General features: G+C 41.9%; 1 protein-coding gene across 5 annotated transcripts in view; it reads left to right on the top strand.

Annotated features, from left to right (window-relative positions):
* LOC120065283 (cyclic AMP-dependent transcription factor ATF-1-like) overlaps window positions 1-20,723 on the top strand; it is a 40,187-nt gene that overhangs the window by 11,770 nt on the left and 7,694 nt on the right. Inside the window, exons 2-3 of one of the 5 annotated variants that reach the window (XM_039016149.1) lie at window positions 409-509; window positions 18,069-18,182. In XM_039016149.1, the coding sequence (XP_038872077.1) occupies window positions 414-509; window positions 18,069-18,182 (210 nt within the window). In that variant the 5' untranslated portion in view covers window positions 409-413. Of the gene's footprint in view, window positions 1-408; window positions 510-18,068; window positions 18,183-20,723 lie in introns of those variants that run through there. The other 4 variants (XM_039016151.1, XM_039016150.1, XM_039016152.1 and 1 more) reach the window with 4 other exon arrangements.

The raw sequence follows: 20,723 nt of genomic DNA on the forward strand, positions 1-20,723 counted from the left end.
AGTTTGTTTTGATATTTTAACCTGCGTGTTGTGATTTGGTGTGGGGGGGCAAAATACATTTATGCACGATAGCGCACGATGGCGCACGCGCGCGCGCAGCCGGTTTGGGTTCCGTGTCATGGAGGTTAGAATAATACTGTAAAATTGTGAAAACAATGATAATGTCCTTTTTAATGTATGGGGCTGTTTGAAAAGACCGCCTGTATTGTGGGGGGGTTTAGCCTTCCACGGTGACATCACCATGCTGTAAATTACTTGATATACCAATAAGAAAGAGTTCCAAACCTATGCTATTTGTTTATTTTGTACTATTTTAGTTGAAAATAATCACAGTAAGTACTTAATTGATATCCAGAAATTATAGAGATTTTCTTACATTTTTATGTATCAGTATCTCTGCCTCTGCAGTGACCATGGAAGACGTGCAGAACAACAATGGCACTGAGACACAAACTGTCTCCTTCCCCACCACCATCACAGCCTCCCAGATTTCACAGATACCCCAACAGGTAACCAACAGTCTTATATCAGAAGGTTAATAATGACTCCCTGTCTTTCTGGAAGTGGGGTTTAGGAATGGGAATGGGATCACTGTTCACTGACGGGAAAGCACAATACAGGCCGTGTGGAGTTACTGCCAATTGTCAGAACATGAAGAGGGTCCATACTGTGAATAATATCAGCATGGTATTGAGAATTGGTCCTCGTCTATCTATTTTCCTTTGACCATTGCCTTTCCTCACTTATTTACTAGCGTGCTGGTACATATTAGTGATGGGAGGGGGAATACAGTATTGTATCACAATATTATTTCTGCTGATTTTCTATACAGTGCATTAAAGTATTTAGACCCCTTGACTTTTCCCACATTTTGTTACAGTACAGCCTTATTCTAAAATGGATTAAATAGTTTTTCCCCCTCATCAACCAACACACAATACCCCATAACGACAAAGCAAAAACAGGTTTTTAGAAATTGTAGCAAATGTATACATTTTTGCATAAATATTCAGACCCTTTACTCATTACTTTGTTGAAGCACCTTTGGCAGCGATTACAGCCTCGAGTCTTCTTGGGTATGATGCTAAATCAAATTTATTTATATAGCCCTTCGTACATCAGCTGATATCTCAAAGTGCTGTACAGAAACCCAGCCTAAAACCCCAAACTGCAAGCAATGCAGGTGTAGAAGCACGGTGGCTAGGAAAAACTCCCTAGAAAGGCCAGAACCTAGGAAGAATCCTAGAGAGGAACCAGGCTATGAGGGGTGGCCAGTCCTCTTCTGGCTGTGCCGGGTGGAGATTATAACAGAACATGGCCAAGATGTTCAATTGTTCATAAATTACCAGCATGGTCAAATAATAATCATCACAGTAGTTGTCGAGGGTTCAGCAAGTCAGCACCTCAGGAGTAAATGTCAGTTGGCTTTTCATAGCCGATCATTAAGAGTATCTCTACCACTCCTGCTGTCTCTAGAGAGTTGAAAACAGCAGGACTGGGACAGGTAGCACGTCCGTTGAACAGGTCAGAGTTCCATAGCCGCAGGCAGAACAGTTGAAACTGGAGCAGCAGCATGGCCAGGTGGACTGGGGACAGCAAGGAGTCATCAAGCCAGGTAGTCCTGACGCATGGTCCTAGGGCTCAGGTCCTCGGAGAGAGAGAAAGAAAGAGAGAAGGAGAGAATTAGAGAGAGCATACTTAAATTCACACAGGACACCGGATAAGACAGGAGAAGTACTCCAGATATAACAAACTGACCCTAGCCCCCCGACACAAACTACTGCAGCATAAATACTGGAGGCTGAGACCGGAGGGGTCAGGAGACACTGTGGCCCCATCCGATGATACCCCCGGACAGGGCCAAACAGGAAGGATATAACTCCACCCACTTTGCTAAAGCACAGCCCCACACCACTAGAGGGATATCTTCAACCACCAACTTACCATCCTGAGACAAGGCCGAGTATAGCCCACAAAGATCTCCGCCACGGCACAACCCAAGGGGGGGGGGGGGGGGGCGCCAACCCAGACAGGAAGATCACGTCAGTGACTCAACCCACTCAAGTGACGCACCCCTCCTAGGGACGGCATGAAAGAGCACCAGTAAGCCAGTGACTCAGCCCCTGTAATAGGGTTAGAGGCAGAGAATCCCAGTGGAGAGAGGGGAACCGGCCAGGCAGAGACAGCAAGGGCGGTTCGTTGCTCCAGAGCCTTTCCGTTCACCTTCACACTCCTGGGCCAGACTACACTCAATCATATGACCCACTGAAGAGATGAGTCTTCAATAAAGACTTAAAGGTTGAGACCGAGGCTGCGTCTCTCACATGGGTAGGCAGACCATTCCATAAAAATGGAGCTCTATAGGAGAAAGCCCTGCCTCCAGCTGTTTGCTTAGAAATTTTAGGGACAATTAGGAGGCCTGCGTCTTGTGACCGTAGCGTACGTGTAGGTATGTACGGCAGGACCAAATCGGAAAGATAGGTAGGAGCAAGCCCATGTAATGCTTTGTAGGTTAGCAGTAAAACCTTGAAATCAGCCCTTGGCTTAACAGGAAGCCAGTGTAGGGAGGCTAGCACTGGAGTAATATGATCACATTTTTTGGTTCTATTCAGGATTCTAGCAGCCGTATTTAGCACTATCTGAAGTTTATTTAGTGCTTTATGGACAATTCCTTCAACCTCATTGCTTGGTTTTTGCTCTGATATGCACTGACAACTGTGGGACCTTATATAGACAGGTGTGTGCCTTTCCAAATCCATGTCCAATCAATTGAATTTACAACAGGTGGACTCCAATCAAGTTGTAGAAACATCTCAAGAATGATCACCAATTTTGAATCTCATAGTTAAGGGTCTGAGTATTTCTGTTTTTATTTGTAATACATTTGCAAACATTTCTAAAAACCTGTTTTCGCTTTGTCATTATGGGGTATTGTTTGTAGATTGAGGAATTTTTATTTAATCCATTTTAGAATAAGGCTATAATGTGGAAAAAGTGAAGGGATCTGAATACTTTCCGAATGCACTGTATACTGAACAAAAATATAAAGTAAATATAAACGTAAAGTGTTGGTCCCATGTTTCATTATCTTGTTAAATAAAAAAATGAATGAGCTGAAATAAAAGATCCCAGAAATGTTCCATACGCACAAAAAGCTTATTTCTCTCAAATTCTGTGTACACATTTGTTTACGTCCCTGTTAGTGAGCATTTCTCCTTTGCCAAGATAATCCATCTACCTGACAGGTGTGGCATATCAAGAAACTAATTAAACAGCATGATCATTACACAGGTGCACCTTGTGCTGGGGACAATAAAAGGCCACTTTAAAATGTGCACTTTTGTCACACAACACCACAGTTTTGAGGGAGCGTGCAATTGGCATGCTGATTCTAGGAATGTCCACCAGAGCTGTTGCCATGGATTTGAATGTTACTTTCTCTACCATAAGCCACCCTCCCAGGCCCACTCATGGCTGCTCCCCTGCCCAGTGACGTGAAATACATAGATTAGGGACTAATTCATTTATTTAAACTGACTGATTTCCTTATATGAACTTCAACTCAGTAAAATTGTTAAATGTTGCGCTTTATATTTTTGTTCAGTATAGAGTGCTTCGTCCTTTAAAAGTTGCAGCGTACTGCGGCGGAGCTTGCATGGTGCCGCAGAATTCTATGGCACGTTATATCAGTGTGAACCACTGGTACCATTAATGCTAGTTTGACCACCAGAGGGCATCTTTGAGAAGTATTTGATAGCCTTCGATAGTGGCTGTACTAGAGAATTTAGCCTTTTTTGTAAGAACATAGTATATGGGACTGATTTTAAGAAACTTTGCTCAATTCATTTGAAAATATTATGGTGTTTCTATTCCAAGAAAAACTAAAAACCCTCTGGGTTTCCGATAGGATGGAACTGAAAATATGGCGCTGTACAACGTGACGGTTGGGAGTACAGTACTGGGCTATTTAGCTAAAGTGTCTCCTTGTCGTGAAGGAGACCAGAGGTTCAATTCCCCGACGGGGAGGAAGGAGTAGGCTCTCCTTGTAAATGAGAATTTGTTCTAAACTGAATTGCCTACTTAAATAAAGGTTACACTAAGAGCGTTGCAGGAGCTGTGTTTACTTTGCTTTGTTCCGGGAAAATGTGGACAGTGCTGACTTTCAATGTAGCAACTGCTTGCTTGCGGAGGACTACAGGAGTGACATAGCTACTCTTAGCAGGCAGGTAGAAAATCTGCATAAGCTACTGGGGAACCTATGCCCACCTACTTTTTATTTTTCTTCCACCCCAGTAGCCGGACGCCGCTCTGGTCTGGTGGAAGTTTCGCAGCCGTGTCGGCTCTCCATATGACTGGCCGGTGCTCAGCAGGGTTCCATCCGGGAAGGGGTCTCCCCCTTCCCAAGAGAACGGAGCTGTTCTCGACCCAACCAACCAGCCATGGAGGTATGTCACTTGTCGTAGAAGTCGTCCTCTGGCAACGGGGGTCTCCATGGAGATGTTGAGCCCGGAACTGACACAGACCAGAAACAGCTTTGCCGCCCTGGATCCAGAGGTTCCGGCGCCTTCTTCCTTGGTGGTTTTCCAATCAACATCGGATCCGGAGGCACCTGTGTCATTCGTCATCGGTTCTGTCTCCCTTTTCGGTGGCTTCTACCTCGTGTTCAGATCCTCGGAGCTCCCAGCCTCACCAGACCGTGAGGCTGCCTGAGAGACCGGCCCATTCAGCATCACTACCTGTCATCATAGGCAGCTCTATGGTGAGAAACATCTCGGTCCCCAAGGCAAAAACCCTGTCCTACCCAGGAGAACGAGTACAGGACATAAGGCTTCTTCCAACTGTTCTACCACCGATGCCGGGAGCTGACACTGTCGTAGTCCGTGTGGGTCAAACGACATCAGGAGGGTTAGCTCGGAACATTTGAAAAATGAATTTTAAAGAACTGATTTTAACATTAAAAGACTCCAAAAAATGACCAATAATTTCAGGTCCAGTACCATTGTTGGGCCTCGGGTGTGAAAGATTCAGCGGACTGCTGGCATTACACATCTGGCTAAAATACTACTGTAGCTCTGCTGGAGTCACTTTTATTGACACCTTCTGGAAACGGAAGATACTCTACAGGAATGACGGAGTCCATCCAAATCATCTTGAAACAATGACTGGTAAAGGATCCAAGACCAGCTCAGTTAATCCCTACCATTGTGACAATGAGTCGTCATAATGCTGCATCAAATGTACATGATCTTAGGGGCATTGGCAAACACAATGTAAGTAATTACATTTATGTACCCCTAATTGCACCGAATACATCTGTTTATCCTACAGCTATTGTAAGCAGTAATCATGAGCCTATAAACCAGAGTTACACTGTTAGCACTGAGGTGGCGTGCACTAGTAGGAAGACCACTTTATGCAGCTCACCCTGCACTATCAGCTCCAATGTAAATAACAACATTAACACCTCTTATAAGCTTCCCAGTAAAGCATTAAAAACAATCAAGCAACCCAGAAAGGGCTAAAAATTGCCCATATTGCCATGGATATGTAGCCTAAGAAACAAGGTCCATGAAGTCAATAACTTGCTTGTAACAGACCGGTGTTGCGGTCTATATTCAGAACCACATTCCTGTAGAAATGTTAAATACTGTTGAAGTAATATGGCTAAAGGTTCATCTGCCTCGCCTAAAGCCCATTCTTGTGGGAAGCTGCTATAGACCACCAAGTGCTAACAGTCAGTATCTGGATAATATGTGTGAAATGCTTGATAATATATGTGATATCAACAGAAGTATATTTTCTGGGCGATTTAAATATTGACTGGCTATCATCAAGCTGCCCACTCAAGAAAAAGATTGAAACTAACTAGTGCCTGCAACCTGGATACGGTTGTCAGTCAACCTACCAGGGTAGTTACAAACAGCACAGGAATTAAATCATCAACATATATTGATCACATCTTTACTAATGCTGCAGATATTTGCTTTAAAGCAGCATCCAAAATCCATAGGATGTAGTGATCACAATATAATAGCCATATCTATGAAAACCAAAGTCGCAAAGGATGGGCCTAATATAGTATATAAGCGGTCATACAAGAAGTTTTGTAGTGATTCATATGTTGATGTAAAGAATATTTGCTGGTCTGTGGTGTGTAATGAGGAGCAACCAGACGCTGCACTTGATGCATTTATGAAACTACTTATTCCAGTTACTAATAAGCACACACCCATTAAGAAAATTACTGTTAAAAACTGTTAAATCCCCTTGGATTGATGAGGAATTGGAAAAATTGTATGGTTGAGAGGGATGAGGCAAAACGAATGGGAAGGAAGTCTGGCTGCACAACTGATTGTCAAACGTACTGCAAATTAAGAAATCATGTGACAAAACTAAATAAAAATAAACTATACTATGAAACAAATAAATCCGGCAAAAAGCCAGTAAAAATGCAGAGCGCCAAATTCAAATATATTACTATAAAAATCCAACTTTCATGAAATCCCACATGAAAGACACCAAATTAAAGCTACACTTGTTGTGAATCCAGCCGACATGTCTGATTTCAAAAAGGATTTACGGCGAAAGCACACTAAACGATTATGTTAGGTCAGTAGGTAGCCACAGAAAACACAGCCATTTTTCCAGCCAAAGAGAGGAGTAACAAAAAGCAGAAATAGAGATAAAATGAATCACTAACCTTTGATCTTCATCAGATGACACTCATAGGAATTCATGTTACACAATACATGTATTTTTTGTTCGGTCAAGTTCGTATTTATATCCAAAAATCTGAGTTTAGGCAAGACGCTACTGTATCACTTGGCAAAAAGCCAGAGAAAATGCAGAGCGCCAAATTAAAATTAATTACTATGAAAATTACTATAAAATCAAACTTTCATTAAATCACACATGAAAGATACCATTAAAGCTACACTGGTTGTGAATCCAGCCAACATGTCAGAATTCAAATAGGCTTTTCAGCGAAAGCATACGATGCTATTATCTGAGCATAGCTCTTATAGTAAACAAAAGAAAGAAAACATTTCAACCCAGCAGGCGCGACACAAAACGCATAAATAAAAATATAATTCATGCCTTACCTTTGACGAGCTTCTCTTGTTGGCACTCCAATATGTCCCATAAACATCACAAATGGTCCTTTTGTTCGATTAATTCCGTCGATATATATACAAAATGTCAATTTATTTGGCTCGTTTGATCCAGAAAAACACCGGTTCCAACTTGCTCAAACGTGATGACAAAATATCTCAAAGGTTACCTGTAAACTTTGCCAAAAAATGTCAAACTACTTTTGTAATACAACTTTAGGTATTTTTTATGTTAATAATCGATAAAATTGAAGACGGGATGATATGTGTTCAATACAGGATTAAAACGATATGTAGCATGCCTTCTGTTTGATTGAAGTGCATGTCCAGGACACCTGGAGTGCCTCAACTTCAAGATGGCCGTATTTCTTCATTACACAAAGGAATAACCTCAACCTATTTCTCAGGACTGTTGGAAGCCGTAGGAACTGCAACAATTCGCTTAAATCTGGTTTCCCAATAAACTCATTGAAAAGACAGTGACCTCAAAAAAAAAAAAATCTGAATGGTTTGTCCTCGGGGTTTCGCCTGCTAAATAAGTTTTGTTATACTCACAGACATGATTCAAACTGTTTTAGAAACTTCAGAGTGTTTTCTATCCAAATCTACTAATAATATACATATCTTATCTCCTGGGGATGAGTAACTGGCAGTTGAATTTGGGTATGCTTTTCATCCAAACGTGTAAATGCTGCCCCCTACCCTAGAGAAGTTAACAGAATTTCAGCACGCTTATAGGGAAGGACACTCAACAAGCACAGCACTTACACAAATTACTGATAATTGGCTGAAAGAAATTGATGATAAAATGATTGTGACTTCAGTGCAGCTTTTGACATTATTGATCATAGTCTGCTGCTGGAAAAACGTATGTGTTATGGCTTTACACCCGCTGCTATAATGTGGATAAATAGTTACTTGTCTAACAGAACACAGAGGGTGTGCTTTAATGGAAGCCTCTCAAATACAATATAGTTTGAATTAGGAATTCCCCAGGGTAGCTGTTTAGGCCACTTGCTTTTTAAAATTTTTACTAATGACATTCCACTGACTTTGAGTAAACCCAGAGTGTCTATGTATGCGGATGACTCAACACTATAAACGTCAGCTACTACAGCGACTGAAATGACTGCAACACTCAACAAAGAGCTGCAGTTAGTTTCAGAGTGGGTGGCAAGGAATAAGTTAGCCCTAAATATTTCTAAAACTAAAAGTATTGTATTGGAACAAAACACTCACTAAACCTCAACTAAATCTTGTAATAAATAATGTGGAAATTGATCAACTTGAGATGGCTTAACTGCTTGGAGTAACCCTAGATTGTAAACTGTCATGGTCAAAACATATTGATGCAGTAGTAGCTAAGATGGGAAGAAGTCTGTCTATAATAAAGCGATGCTCTGCCTTCTTAACAACACTATCAACAAGGCAGGTCCTACAGGTCCTAGTTTTGTCGCACCTTGACTACTGTTCAGTCGTGTGGTCAGGTGGCACAAAAAAGGACTTAGGGAAATTGCAATTGGCTCAGAACAGGGCAGCACGGCTGGCCCTTGGATGTACACAGAGAGCTAATATTAATAATATGCATGTCAATCTCTCCTGGCTGAAAGTGGAGGAGAGATTGACTTCATCACTACTTGTATTAATGAGAGGTATTGACATGATGAATGCACCGAGCTGTCTGTCTAAACTACTGGCACACAGCTCGGACACCCATGCATACCCCACAAGACATGCCACAAGAGGTCTCTTCACAATCCCCAAGTCCAGAACAGACTATGGGAGGCACACAGTACTACATAGAGCCATGACTACATGGAATTCTATTCCACATCAAGTAACTATGCAAGCAGTAAAATTAGATTTTTAAAAACAAATTTAAAAAACACTTGGAACAGCGGGGACTGTGAAGCAACACAAACATTGGCACAGACACATGCATACACACACACACACACACACACACACACAATAACATATGCACTATACGTACACATGGATTTAGTACTGTAGATATGTGGTAGTGCTGGAGTAGGGGCCTGAGGGCACACAGTGTGTTGTTGTGAAATCTGTGAATGTATTGTAATGTTTTAAAATTGTATAAACTGCCTTCATTTTGCTGGACCCCAGGAAGAGTAGCTGCTGCTTTGGCAGCAGCAAATGGGGATCCATAATAAATACAATACAATACATTTCTAAACAAATTTTCTAATTCTAGTCTAACCAGTACCCAAACGGAGATTCAGTGAAAAATATAAAATCTCATTGATTTATCAAGACCAGTCCCCATGCTTGTCTCATAGCATTGCAAAACAGTGCTAAAATAGTTGTAGGCTATTGCTTCAAATCCTATTGCTTCTAACTTCAATATGCTCTTTAAATAAATAAGACCTACACCACTTTTAACAGCACATTACTCAACACTAGTGAGACTCAAGTCGCCTACAGTATATCAAATAATATGTGACTCTCCGCCAATAATTACATATGGAGGATGGGAGGATATTTCTGTAATTCAGTGATATTTATTCCCATAGTAATTCGCGATGGATCCATAACTAAATAAACATCGGAATTTTTAAAGTATTTTTATCATTATTTTATTAACGGAAACATAAAGATGCCATTATTAGTTACATTGTTTTTGTTTGAACGTGCAGACTGGCATTAAGAACAGAACAGTGGGAACGTTTCCCTAATCAGCTCCATTATTAGTGCATTTCCTCTTAAAGTGTTGACAGGGTGGGGGTCCACCCCCTTTCATCCTCCTCCCTTCCCCATTGGCTAGGTCGTTCTTCTGTGCGCGGCCCTGCGGCCCATCCCGTGTCCCCAGCCCTCGTTCCTTGAACCTCGCACGCTTACAGTGGATACAGCTGGAGACCTGCAAGGCAGTTCCATTGTGCGCCACTCGGGAGCCATCACCAATATGACCAATATATATTGTCCTGCTAATAACAGGGTGAATAATATATCTGTGAGAATATCCAACAGGCTTTTATATAATTCAAAATGAATAATAACCGATTTGTTTAAAAAATAACAATATTTCGGAGATTTCGTTTTCAAATAATGTAAAATGAGCGAGGGGGGGAAAAAGGCCATTCTTGAACATGGGGTGAGGCATTGTCACTAATTTGTAAATACAGCCAGTTATTTAGATTTTTAGAGGGAGAGAAACCAAAAAATGGCAGTCATCTCATGGGTCTCCCAGTCAAGGCCGGCACGGGTATTGAACCAGCATCTGTAGCAACACAGCTTGCACTGCTATGCAGTGTCTTAGACTGTTGCACCACTCAGGCGCTGTACAACGTGACCGGTTGGGAGTGGCCTACAGTAAGAGCAAAATAAAATAACCTTATTGTAACAACAGCTTTTTAGTAAGTAATACTGAAGTCGTGCACAATTATCAGTTTCTCTTTAGGTTTTGTCGCCTATTCATTGTCAGTTAGAGACGCAGTAGGACCCAAAAGCATAATCAGTGCTCTAACTCCCCCTTGCGCTGGTCTGGAGCAATGAAGTGGTGACGCAGGGTACCGTACTAAATCACAAATTACCTCTAAATCCCACACCACAACTTTTAGTGGAGAAACCACTGTAGATACTGTGACTCCAGGTGAATGAATATATATATATATATATATATATATATATATATATATATATATATATATATAATTATTATATAATTTTAAAAATATATTTATTTAGCTAGTGCTAGTTGGTTATACCTCAGCCAAACCTCTGGTGGGCTATTTTTCATCCTACAGCTTGTTCTCATTTATTTGTATCATGTCTTTCTTGTCCCTCTGCAGCTGACATGTGGGCATTATGTTTGGAACATCTAATTTAAAAAATGTCACATGCTTTATAAACAACAGGCATATACTAACAGTGAAATGCTTACTTACGGGCCCTTCCCATTAATGCAGAGAGAAATAATCTAAAAAGAATAACACAAGGAATAAATAGACAATGATTAGGGAGTTTAATAGGCACATGCACAGGGTTGCTGATTCAGTTACAGGGTGCAGTGAAATTCTCCAACAATGTAGGACAAAGTGAAACAAAACAAATATAATAATAGAAATTGTGTGTTTTTTTTATATATATTTTATATACGGGGTACCGAATTGATTTGCAGGGGTACGCGGTAATTGAGGTAGATGTGCACATATAGGTGACTAGGCAACAGGATATAAAATAAGCACTAGCAGCAGTGTATGTGATGAGTTAGTCCAGGTAGCTATTTGGTTAACTATTTAGCAGTCTTATGGCTTTAGGGTAGAAGCTGTTCAGGGTCCTGTTGGTTCCAGACTTGTTGCATCGGTATTGCGTGCCGTTCGGTAGCAGAGCAAACAGTCTGACTTGTGTGGCTGGAGTCTGACCATTTTTAGGGCCTTCCTCTGACACCGCCTGGAATAGAGATCCTGGATGACAGGAAGCTCGGCCCCAGTGATGTACTGGGCCTTATGCACTACCCTCTGTAGCGTCTTACATTCGGATGCCAAGCAGTTGCCATACCAAGTGGTGATGCAACTAGTCAAGATGCTCTATGGTGCAGCTGTAGTGCTTTTTGAGGATCTGAGGGCCCATGCCAAATCTTATAAGCCTCCTGAGGACAAAGGCGTTGTCATGCCTTATTCACGACTGTGTTGTCGTGCTTGGACCATGTTAATTCCTTGGTGATGTGGACACTTGAAGCTCACAACCCGCTCCACTACAGCCCCGTCGATGTGGATGGGGGTGTGCTCGGCACTCTGTTTCCTGTAGTCCATGATCAATCAGTCAAATGTATTTATAATGCCCTTTTTACATCAGCCGATGTCACAAAGTGCTATACAGAAACCCAGCCTAAAAGCCCAAACAGCAACAATGCAGATGTAGAAGCATGGTGGCTAGGAAAAACTCCCTTGTGCCTTTGTCTTGCTAAAGTTAAGGGAAAGGTTGTTGCCCTGGCACCACACTGCCAGGTCATTGACCTCCTCCCTATAGGCTCTCATCGTCTGTGATCAGGCCTACCACTGTCATGTCGTCAGCAAACTTAATCATGGTTTTGGAGTTGTGTGTGGCCACGCAGTCATGGGTGAACAGTACAGGAGGGGACTAAGCACGTACCCCTGAGGGTCAGCATGGCGGATGTGTTGTTGCCTACCCTCACCACCAGGGGGGGCCTGTCAGGAAGTCCAGGGTATAGTTGCAGAGGGAGGTGTTCAGTCCCAGGGTCCTTAGCTTAGTGATGCGCTTGAAGGGCACTATGATGTTGAACGCTGAGCTGTAGTCAATGAACAGCATTGTCACATACTGTAGGTGTTCTTGTTATCCAGGCGGGAGGTGGAGTGCAATAGAGATTGCATCATCTTAGGACTGGGCGGTATACCTTTTTAATTTACTATATACAAGTATTGATGCAGGAACCGGTTTGGGTTTTTACTTTACCTTCTATAACAGTATTTCAATGTTTATTTTGTTAAATGTGATATGTAACTCCTGCGCATGTAATGTCCTTGTTCATGGTTTACTCCGGTTGCTACTTGAGTTGTATTTCTCCCTCCTCCTGCAGCCTGCTGCTTCCCACACCAAGCCCTGCCCCCTGTCACTCAAGGAGAGAGCATGTTCTTGCCGTTCATTCTGCAGTCTGCATGGTCAGATGCAGAAAGATGTTGGTGACATCGATGCTGCTTTCTACAAGCCATCTACAATTACACTTCGTTTGTGTTTCTTACTGTCTGCAAACTATTGTCTACTTGTTTTTTTTTTTAGCAAGTTTTAGCTAAAATAAATTGTTAGCCGCTAATGCTGATCACTAGTTACTACATTTTGTAAGCTAGCTAGCCAACTAAGTCAGAGCAAACTTAGCTAGCTAATGCAGCCTTGTACCTGTGCTTGTGTAGGCTTAGATAAGCATGTTTGTGCAACGGTATCTTCCAAATCAGAGGAATAGGCAAAGCATGAATGTGTTAGCTAGCTAGCTACAAGAGGTAAGAAAACAACATGTGATGTAACATCTAATTAGGGTCCCCTGGAAACCCTGACCAACACTTTGGTTCCCTAACCTGTCAATAAGTCCTCCCTGGCTTATTAATTCGTAGTCATGTCAAATGTATTTAAGCCGCTACCCACTATTTTCCAACTATAGAATTAGATTAATAATTATATTTACATGATTCCAACAGTTCTCCAATTAACTAGTCCTATATTTTTTGCCCATATTATGCATCTCTGTGGGGCACCAGTGTGGAAATGATAAAAGTGCAGAAATTGATATTTTATTTGTATAAATATTTTTTGTTGTTGGATTGAGCCGTATTAAACAAAGAATGTAGAAAGCCCTATTTGAAATCACTTATTTGTGTTCCACCCTACGGTCATGAACTACTTTTTAAGCATATTTATTTTAAAAAATATTACAAAAAAACATAACATACCGTAAAAACATAAAACATTTGAAGAATGTGATAGGATATTTTTGGTCATATTGCCCAGCCCTATGTCATCTGTGGATCTGTTGTGGCGGTATTCCAATTGGAATATGTCCAGGGTGTCTGGAATGATGGTGTTGATGTGAGTTATGACCAGCTTTTCAAAGCATTTCATGGCTACAGATGGGAGTGCTACGGGGCTAGTCATTTAGACAGTCCCTGTGCCCAACAACGCCAAGGTAACCTATGGTGGTCTACTTGAAACATGTATGTATTACAGAGAGGGTCAGGGAGAGGTTGAAAATGTCAGTGAAGACACTTGCCAGCTGATCAGCGCATGTTCTGAGTACGCGTCCTGGTAATCCATCTGGCCTCTCGGCCGCATCGTCCTCTCATGCATGGTTCAGTGTTGTGTGCTTTGAAGCGAGCATAGAAGACATTTAGCTTGTCTGGTAGGCTCACTTCACTGGGCATGTCTAAGCTGGTTTTCCATTTGTAATTGATGATGGATGTGGTGGGTTCTTGCAGACTGATGAGCGGGATAGTATGATTCGATCATAGTCCTGTATTAATGCTTTGCCTGTGATGGCTCATCGGAGGTCGTAGTGGGATTTCTTATAAGCGTCCGGATTAGAGTCCCGCTCCTTGAAAGCAGCAGCTCTAGCCTTTAGCTCAGTGCGGATGTTGCCTGTAATCCATGGCTTCTGGTTGGGGTATGTACATACAGTCACTGTGGGGACGATGTCGTCGATGCACTTATTAATGAAGCCGGTGACTGATGTGGTGAAGTCCTCAATGTTATCAAAGGAATCCCTGAAAATATTCCAGTCTGTGCTAGTGAAACAGTCCTGTAGCTTAGCATCTGCTTCATCGGACCACTTCCGTATTGAGCGCATCACTTGTACTTCCTGTTTGAGTTTTTACTTGTAAGCAGGATGGTGAAAAACCTGCACCTTTATTTTCATGACTGATCAAAACTTGTTTTCTCGTGGCTCTCTTGTCCCTCTGCATGATGAGTGAATCTCTCACATTGGAGATCACGCACCAGTTGCTGTTAGCATCTCACCTACCCTAGAGAAGTTAACGTCCCACCAGGCCAACATCCGGTGAAACTGCAGAGAGCTAACATTTTAAATACACCATTCGTTGTATTAAACATTCTTGTAAATACATGTATCTTACATCATTTAAAAGATGAACGTCTTATTAATCCAGCCGCTGTGTCAGATTTCAAAAAGGTTTACTGCAAAAGCAAACATGCGATTTTCTGAGGACGGCGCCCCACACACACAAGTATTACTAGCATTTTCCAACGAAGCATTAGCGTCACGAAAGTCAGAAATAACAATAAAATAAATCGCTTACCATTGAAGATCTTCCTCTGGTGGCAATGCCAAGTGTCCTAACTACACAGTGAATGTTCGTTTTGTTTGATAAAATTTTTATAGCCTAACACGAAACATTTGTAAACCGGTTGCGTCGTGATTTCCTTCTCATTCAACTTCAGACGACGCGTTCGTGGTAATTACACACACTAAACAAACGTTTATCCAGTCATGGTTGGTTTCATTGCAATCCTCTGGTTGTTACTAACACAACCATACATGATGGCTCTTTTCCCGGGACGTATTGGCCGAAACAAACCGATTTGAAGACACCAATCAATGACCTCATTGCGCACCAATGGTAGGACCGGTCTATCGTTGATTGACTGTATTTTGGCCCAATGACCACTGATCATCTTGAAATCTAGCTTGGACGATAGCCAATGAGCTGAGGTAAACGGCAATATGTAATGGTTATACGTTTGAAGACCAGCCTTTGTCGTAAACGCTGGCGTAAAAGAGGTTCATTCGCCATTGCAAATCCTACTTGACCGAGCCACGAGTGTTACACATAGCAGTACATATTCAATAGCATTTTCAGCAAGTTTATATATTTAAATTATGGCGAATAAATCAGGAAAAGCTAAAACAAAGTCTAGGTATACAGATTTAACCCAAATTATAGAGGAAATTGATAGAGACAGCCCCCCATCTCACAGCTAGCCTTCAGGGAGCTGCTCATCCAGGAGCTTGCTAGCTACAGCAAGTCCACTGCAGCACCTTCTGCTCCAACCAGTGGTGTTCACCTGCCCAGATTCATCTCTGCAGGCATGAATGTGCCTCAGGGCAAAAAGGGCACAGTAGGGAGACGTCGTTGTGCCCTTTGTCACAGGAAATGCCCCATCACCTGCACCACCTGTTCAGTAAGCCTCTGCTTTACAGCAGAAAGAGACTGCTATGGGCCATGGCACCAGCAGCACAATATTGTGTAGACTGAGGGTCTTCACAATATTGTAAATAGAAAATGTGTAAATAGTTACCCTTGTTATTTGTTTGTTTATTTTTTATTTTTTCATATATATATATATATATATATATATTTTTTTTTTTTGGGGGGGGGGTGTGTTAGAATAGCATTTATGTATTTTGTATATAGTTCTTTCCTTCAAAATGTATCACTGTACCAATTCGGCCACTTGGGTACATTTGTGTGGGACACCTAGGTGACTTCATGCTCAATGTCATGTAGCGCGCTAATTTTTGAAGTTATCTGTCTAAAACTTTGCTCAGCTATTGTTGCCATCTTATGTTCTTCATTCAAATCATCCACAGCATCCTATCTGTATGTTTGGCTGTTCTTGGTCATTTGAAAGATGATTCAGCAACAATAAAAAACAGAAAACGTATGTTTATTTCCTTGTATTTTCTTCTACCAGATCTATTGTGTTATATTCTCCTACATTCAATTCACATTTCCACAAAATTCAGAGTGTTTCCTTTCAAATGATACCAAGAATATGCATATCCTTGCTTCTGGGCCTGAGCTACAGGCAGTTAGATTAGGGTATGTCTTTAGGCGGAAATTGAGAAGAAGGGGGGGTACCCCAAAGAAGTTAACAAAGCGACACACCCCTCCCCCTTTAGTTTTACCCAAGGCTGCCATCCGGTCTAGATGAATAATGGAGAAATCTGCGAGATATACTGTATATTATCCATGTCATTGTTCAGCCAAGACTGCGAAAACACAGAATATACAGGTTCCGTTGATAGGATAGTCTCAAACGGAGTTCGTCCAGTTTATTCTCCAGTGACTGCACATTCGCCGCCAGAACAGAGGCCAATAGAACAGAGGGCAATACATAATATCTCTGCCATCATAGGAGATGGCGGAGACATTATATACAAAAAAAGTTCAGAATAAAAATAAATGGCAGAATTGGTCAGGAGTATGAAAAATGTCCATTTATCTACTGAAGTGCCATCTTGGTCACTTTAAATCACAATATCACTTGGCCATCTTGGAATCATAATCAATTCACAGTATCCAATCTGTGTATATATAGAATCACAATACATACCGTATTGGCAGCTAAGTATCATGATAATATTGTATTGTGAGGTACCTGGTAATTCCGAGTCCTATCTGTTTCAGTCACAGGAGATTGGTGGCACCTTAACTGGGGAGGGACTCGTGGTAATAGATGGAGCGTAATTAGTGGAATGGTATCAAACATGGTTTGATATCGCTCCATTCCAGACATTATTTTGAGCCGTCCTCCCCTCAGCAGCCTCCACTGGTTTCAGTGTGTATTGATGGATCAGAGACTCTAGGTAGACTCAGAGAGAGCAGCAAGACTTCACTCAGACACAGTTAGAGTATCTGCACAGGTGCACGAGTGTGTTTCACGCTGCTACAATGTGAAAGCAACGGAACCAACACAGCAGAGAATTTGAGCCTCACACTTCAATGCTCTTAGTTCAATCGAGTACAGGCTTAACTGAATGACCGAGACGGAATATGATAAGGAATTTTATTGAATAGTTTGGAGTAGGCCTCGTGTCCGAGGAATGCTCCTCAGATGCTGATGACAGGTTGCCCTATGCAGCCCCCGGTGGAGGCGGAAGGCTGTTGCTGCGACATGTACGACCGCGTGTTCCAGTTCCCGCTAATATTCAGCAACTTCTCACAACCATTGCAGAGGAATGGGACAACATTCCACAGGCCACAATCAACAGCCTGATCACTCTATGCAGTCCGAAGGATATGTGTCACACTGCATAAGGCAAATGGTGGTCACCAGATATTGACTGGTTTTCTGATCCACGCCCCTATCTTTTTTATATGGTATCTGTGACCAACAGATGCATATCTCTAATCCCAGTCATGTGAAATCCATAGATTAGGGCCCAATTAATTTTTAATTTGACTGATTTCCTTATGAACTGTTACTCAGTAAAATATTTGGAATTGTTTTGTTCAGTATATTACAAATTGATGGTCCTTGAAAATAGAAAGTGACGATCCAGTCAGACCAGCATAATGAATGAACTGTAACTACATTTGTTTAGGAAGTGTAACCACTACTGTTGTTAACTTTGCATCTACGTCATCTCACTGAGTCTACCTTTAACAGGAAATGAAACAAAATCCACAGGACAGTACAGGATGGAATATTTACTCCTGTCACCCTCTAATCTGACTGTGTTTGCAGATGTCTCTGGGGGGCTCTCCTGTGACGGTGGTCCAGCTCCCTGGGGGTCAGTTCCAGGTGCAGGGGGTGATCCAGTCGTCGGTCATCCAGTCCCCACAGGTGCAGACTGTTCAGGTTAGCCAGGCCTGAGTTTTTCAAAGATTTAAAAGAAAAGGAAAGTAGACAATGAATGTAGGGTGTTCCAGCAAGAGTGGACATCGAAATATTTCTTTATTGAGGTATCGGGGAAAGCTGTGTGCTTAGTGTGCAAAGAGAGCATCTCTGTCTTGAAGACTACAACTTGTCCCGACACGACACTTCCAGACGAAGCATGCAGTGAAATATAGGAATATGTCTTCTGAGCAGAGGGCAAGTGCATCAAAAGCATTGCATTCTCAGTTGCAAAACACGCAAGGACTTTTCACAAAACTGCATTCAGCAAATGACGGAATTGCGAGAGCTAGCTGTGTACTCTCCCACAAAATTGCTAAACATAGCAAGCCGTTCGCTGAGGGCGAATTCATTTAAAGAATGTTTTTAATTGACTCTGCAGCAATACTTTGCCCCGACAAGAAAGAGCTGTTTGAAAATGTTTCACTCTCAAGACGAACAGTGGCACGGCGTGTTGAGGACATCGCAAAGAATATGGAACAACAGTTGAAAGACAAGGTAAAGGATTTCTCCTTGGCCCTGGATGAGAGCAGTGATGCACGTGACACGGCGCAGTTGTTGATATTCTTACGAGACATAACCCCAGACTTTGAAATTACAGAGGAGCTTGCTTCAGTGCAGTCAATGAAGAGCACAACTACAATATTTATTGGAGGAGGTTAATAAGTATGTGGCAAAGCAGGGACTGAGTAATGAAATGTTATCCAGTGTGACCACAGATGGGTGCCCAAACTTGACAGGAAAAAACATTGGCCTTTTGAAAAAGATACAAGATCAAGTAGCTGAGTTGAACCCAGATCAGAAAATGATTTTCCTGCATTGCATTATTCATCAGGAAGTGCTCTGTAAATGTGTTCTGAAAATGAGCCATGTTGTGGATACAGTCACTAAAGTGGTACTCTTCATAAGTACAAAATCTTTAAACCACAGGCAGTTTATCTCACTGTTGGAAGAGGTCGGGTCGTGCAGATCTCCCCTACCTGTAACGGCTTTCTTCCTGGGATGAAGGAGAGGACCAAAATGCAGCGCGGTTATTGTTCAACATGTTTAATAAGACGATGAACATTAACAAATAACAAACGTGAAAGCCGAGACAGTCCTATCTGGTGCAGAACACAAACACAGAGACAGGAAACAACCACCCACAATCCCCAACACAAAACAAGCCACCTATATATGATTCTCAATCAGGGACAACGATTGACAGCTGCCTCTGATTGAGAACAATATTAGGCTGGACACAGAAACAGACGAACTAGACACACAACATAGAATTCCCACCCAGCTCACGTCCTGACCAACACTAAACAAGCAAAACACATAAGAACTCTGGTCAGGACGTTACACTACCACACAAACGTGAGATGGCTGAGTTTGGGGAAGGTGATTAAAAGGGTGTGGGACCTGAAGTCAGAGATTGCTGAGTTGTTGCAAATGGAAAATATGTGGATTTCCCTCAACTGCAAGATAAAGAATGGTTGGCTGATTTTGCCTTCACCGTGGACATCATGGCCTTCATGAATGAACTGAATTCCAAACTACAAGGAAAGGGCCTTTTTGCACATCAGGTGTACAGCTTTGTCAAAGCCTTCAAGGGAAAATTACTCCTCCTGATCCGCCAAGTAGAAACCAACAATCTCACCCACCTTCCGACACTACTAGTCTGTTTCCTATCAGATGACCAGCGGGAGAAGTATACATCGCTGCTGCGTACTTTGAACGGTGAGTTCTCGTTGTTTTGAGGATTTCAAAGTGTTGGAAAATGACATGCTGTTGGTTTCCTCTCCTTTCACCTTCAATGTGGATAACGCTCCAACTGACCTGCAACTTGAGCTTATCGATCTTCGGTCTGATGCAGCGATTGGAGAACTATTCAAAACAATGTCACTGACAAGGTTCTATGCATATCTCGATGAACAAAACTTTCCAAAGATTAGGAGTCATGCTCAGAAGATGTTTGGGTCAACCTACGTATGTGAACAGACATTTTCAGTGATGAAATATAACAAGTCAAGGCACAGATCATCTCTTACTGACTCATTTCTCAGCAATCCTGAGCATAGCGACGTCAGAAACTATACCTGACTTCACTGCTCTAGTCAATACCCATCAGAGACTTCACTCCTCACATTGATTGAGTAGTTTAAATGTAATGTTGAGCTCTCTCTCTTGTGTTTTTGTGGGTACCCTTTAACAAGAGTTCTGTCCGTGGTGCTGAATGCACAGTGTACTTTTCCCTCCGTGTAGTTCATTGCATGTTTAATAATGAAAATACCTACCAAAAGGAGAACATGGATGTGGTTTTTCTGTGCATGTTAGAAAAGAAAGTAGCATATCTGGATGGGATTTATAGTAGATATCTGTCAACACATGTTAAACATGTATTGTAAATGTTTATCAGCACAGCATTATGACAGCATTTTCTAAACTGCAGAGGGGGTTCTTGCTATTATTTTGTAGGTTTCCTATACCATTATCTTCTGTAGAATGCATTTATTAAACCCC

The sequence above is a fragment of the Salvelinus namaycush genome, chromosome 20, assembly GCF_016432855.1.
Source record: "Salvelinus namaycush isolate Seneca chromosome 20, SaNama_1.0, whole genome shotgun sequence".
NCBI classification, from domain to species: domain Eukaryota; kingdom Metazoa; phylum Chordata; class Actinopteri; order Salmoniformes; family Salmonidae; genus Salvelinus; species Salvelinus namaycush.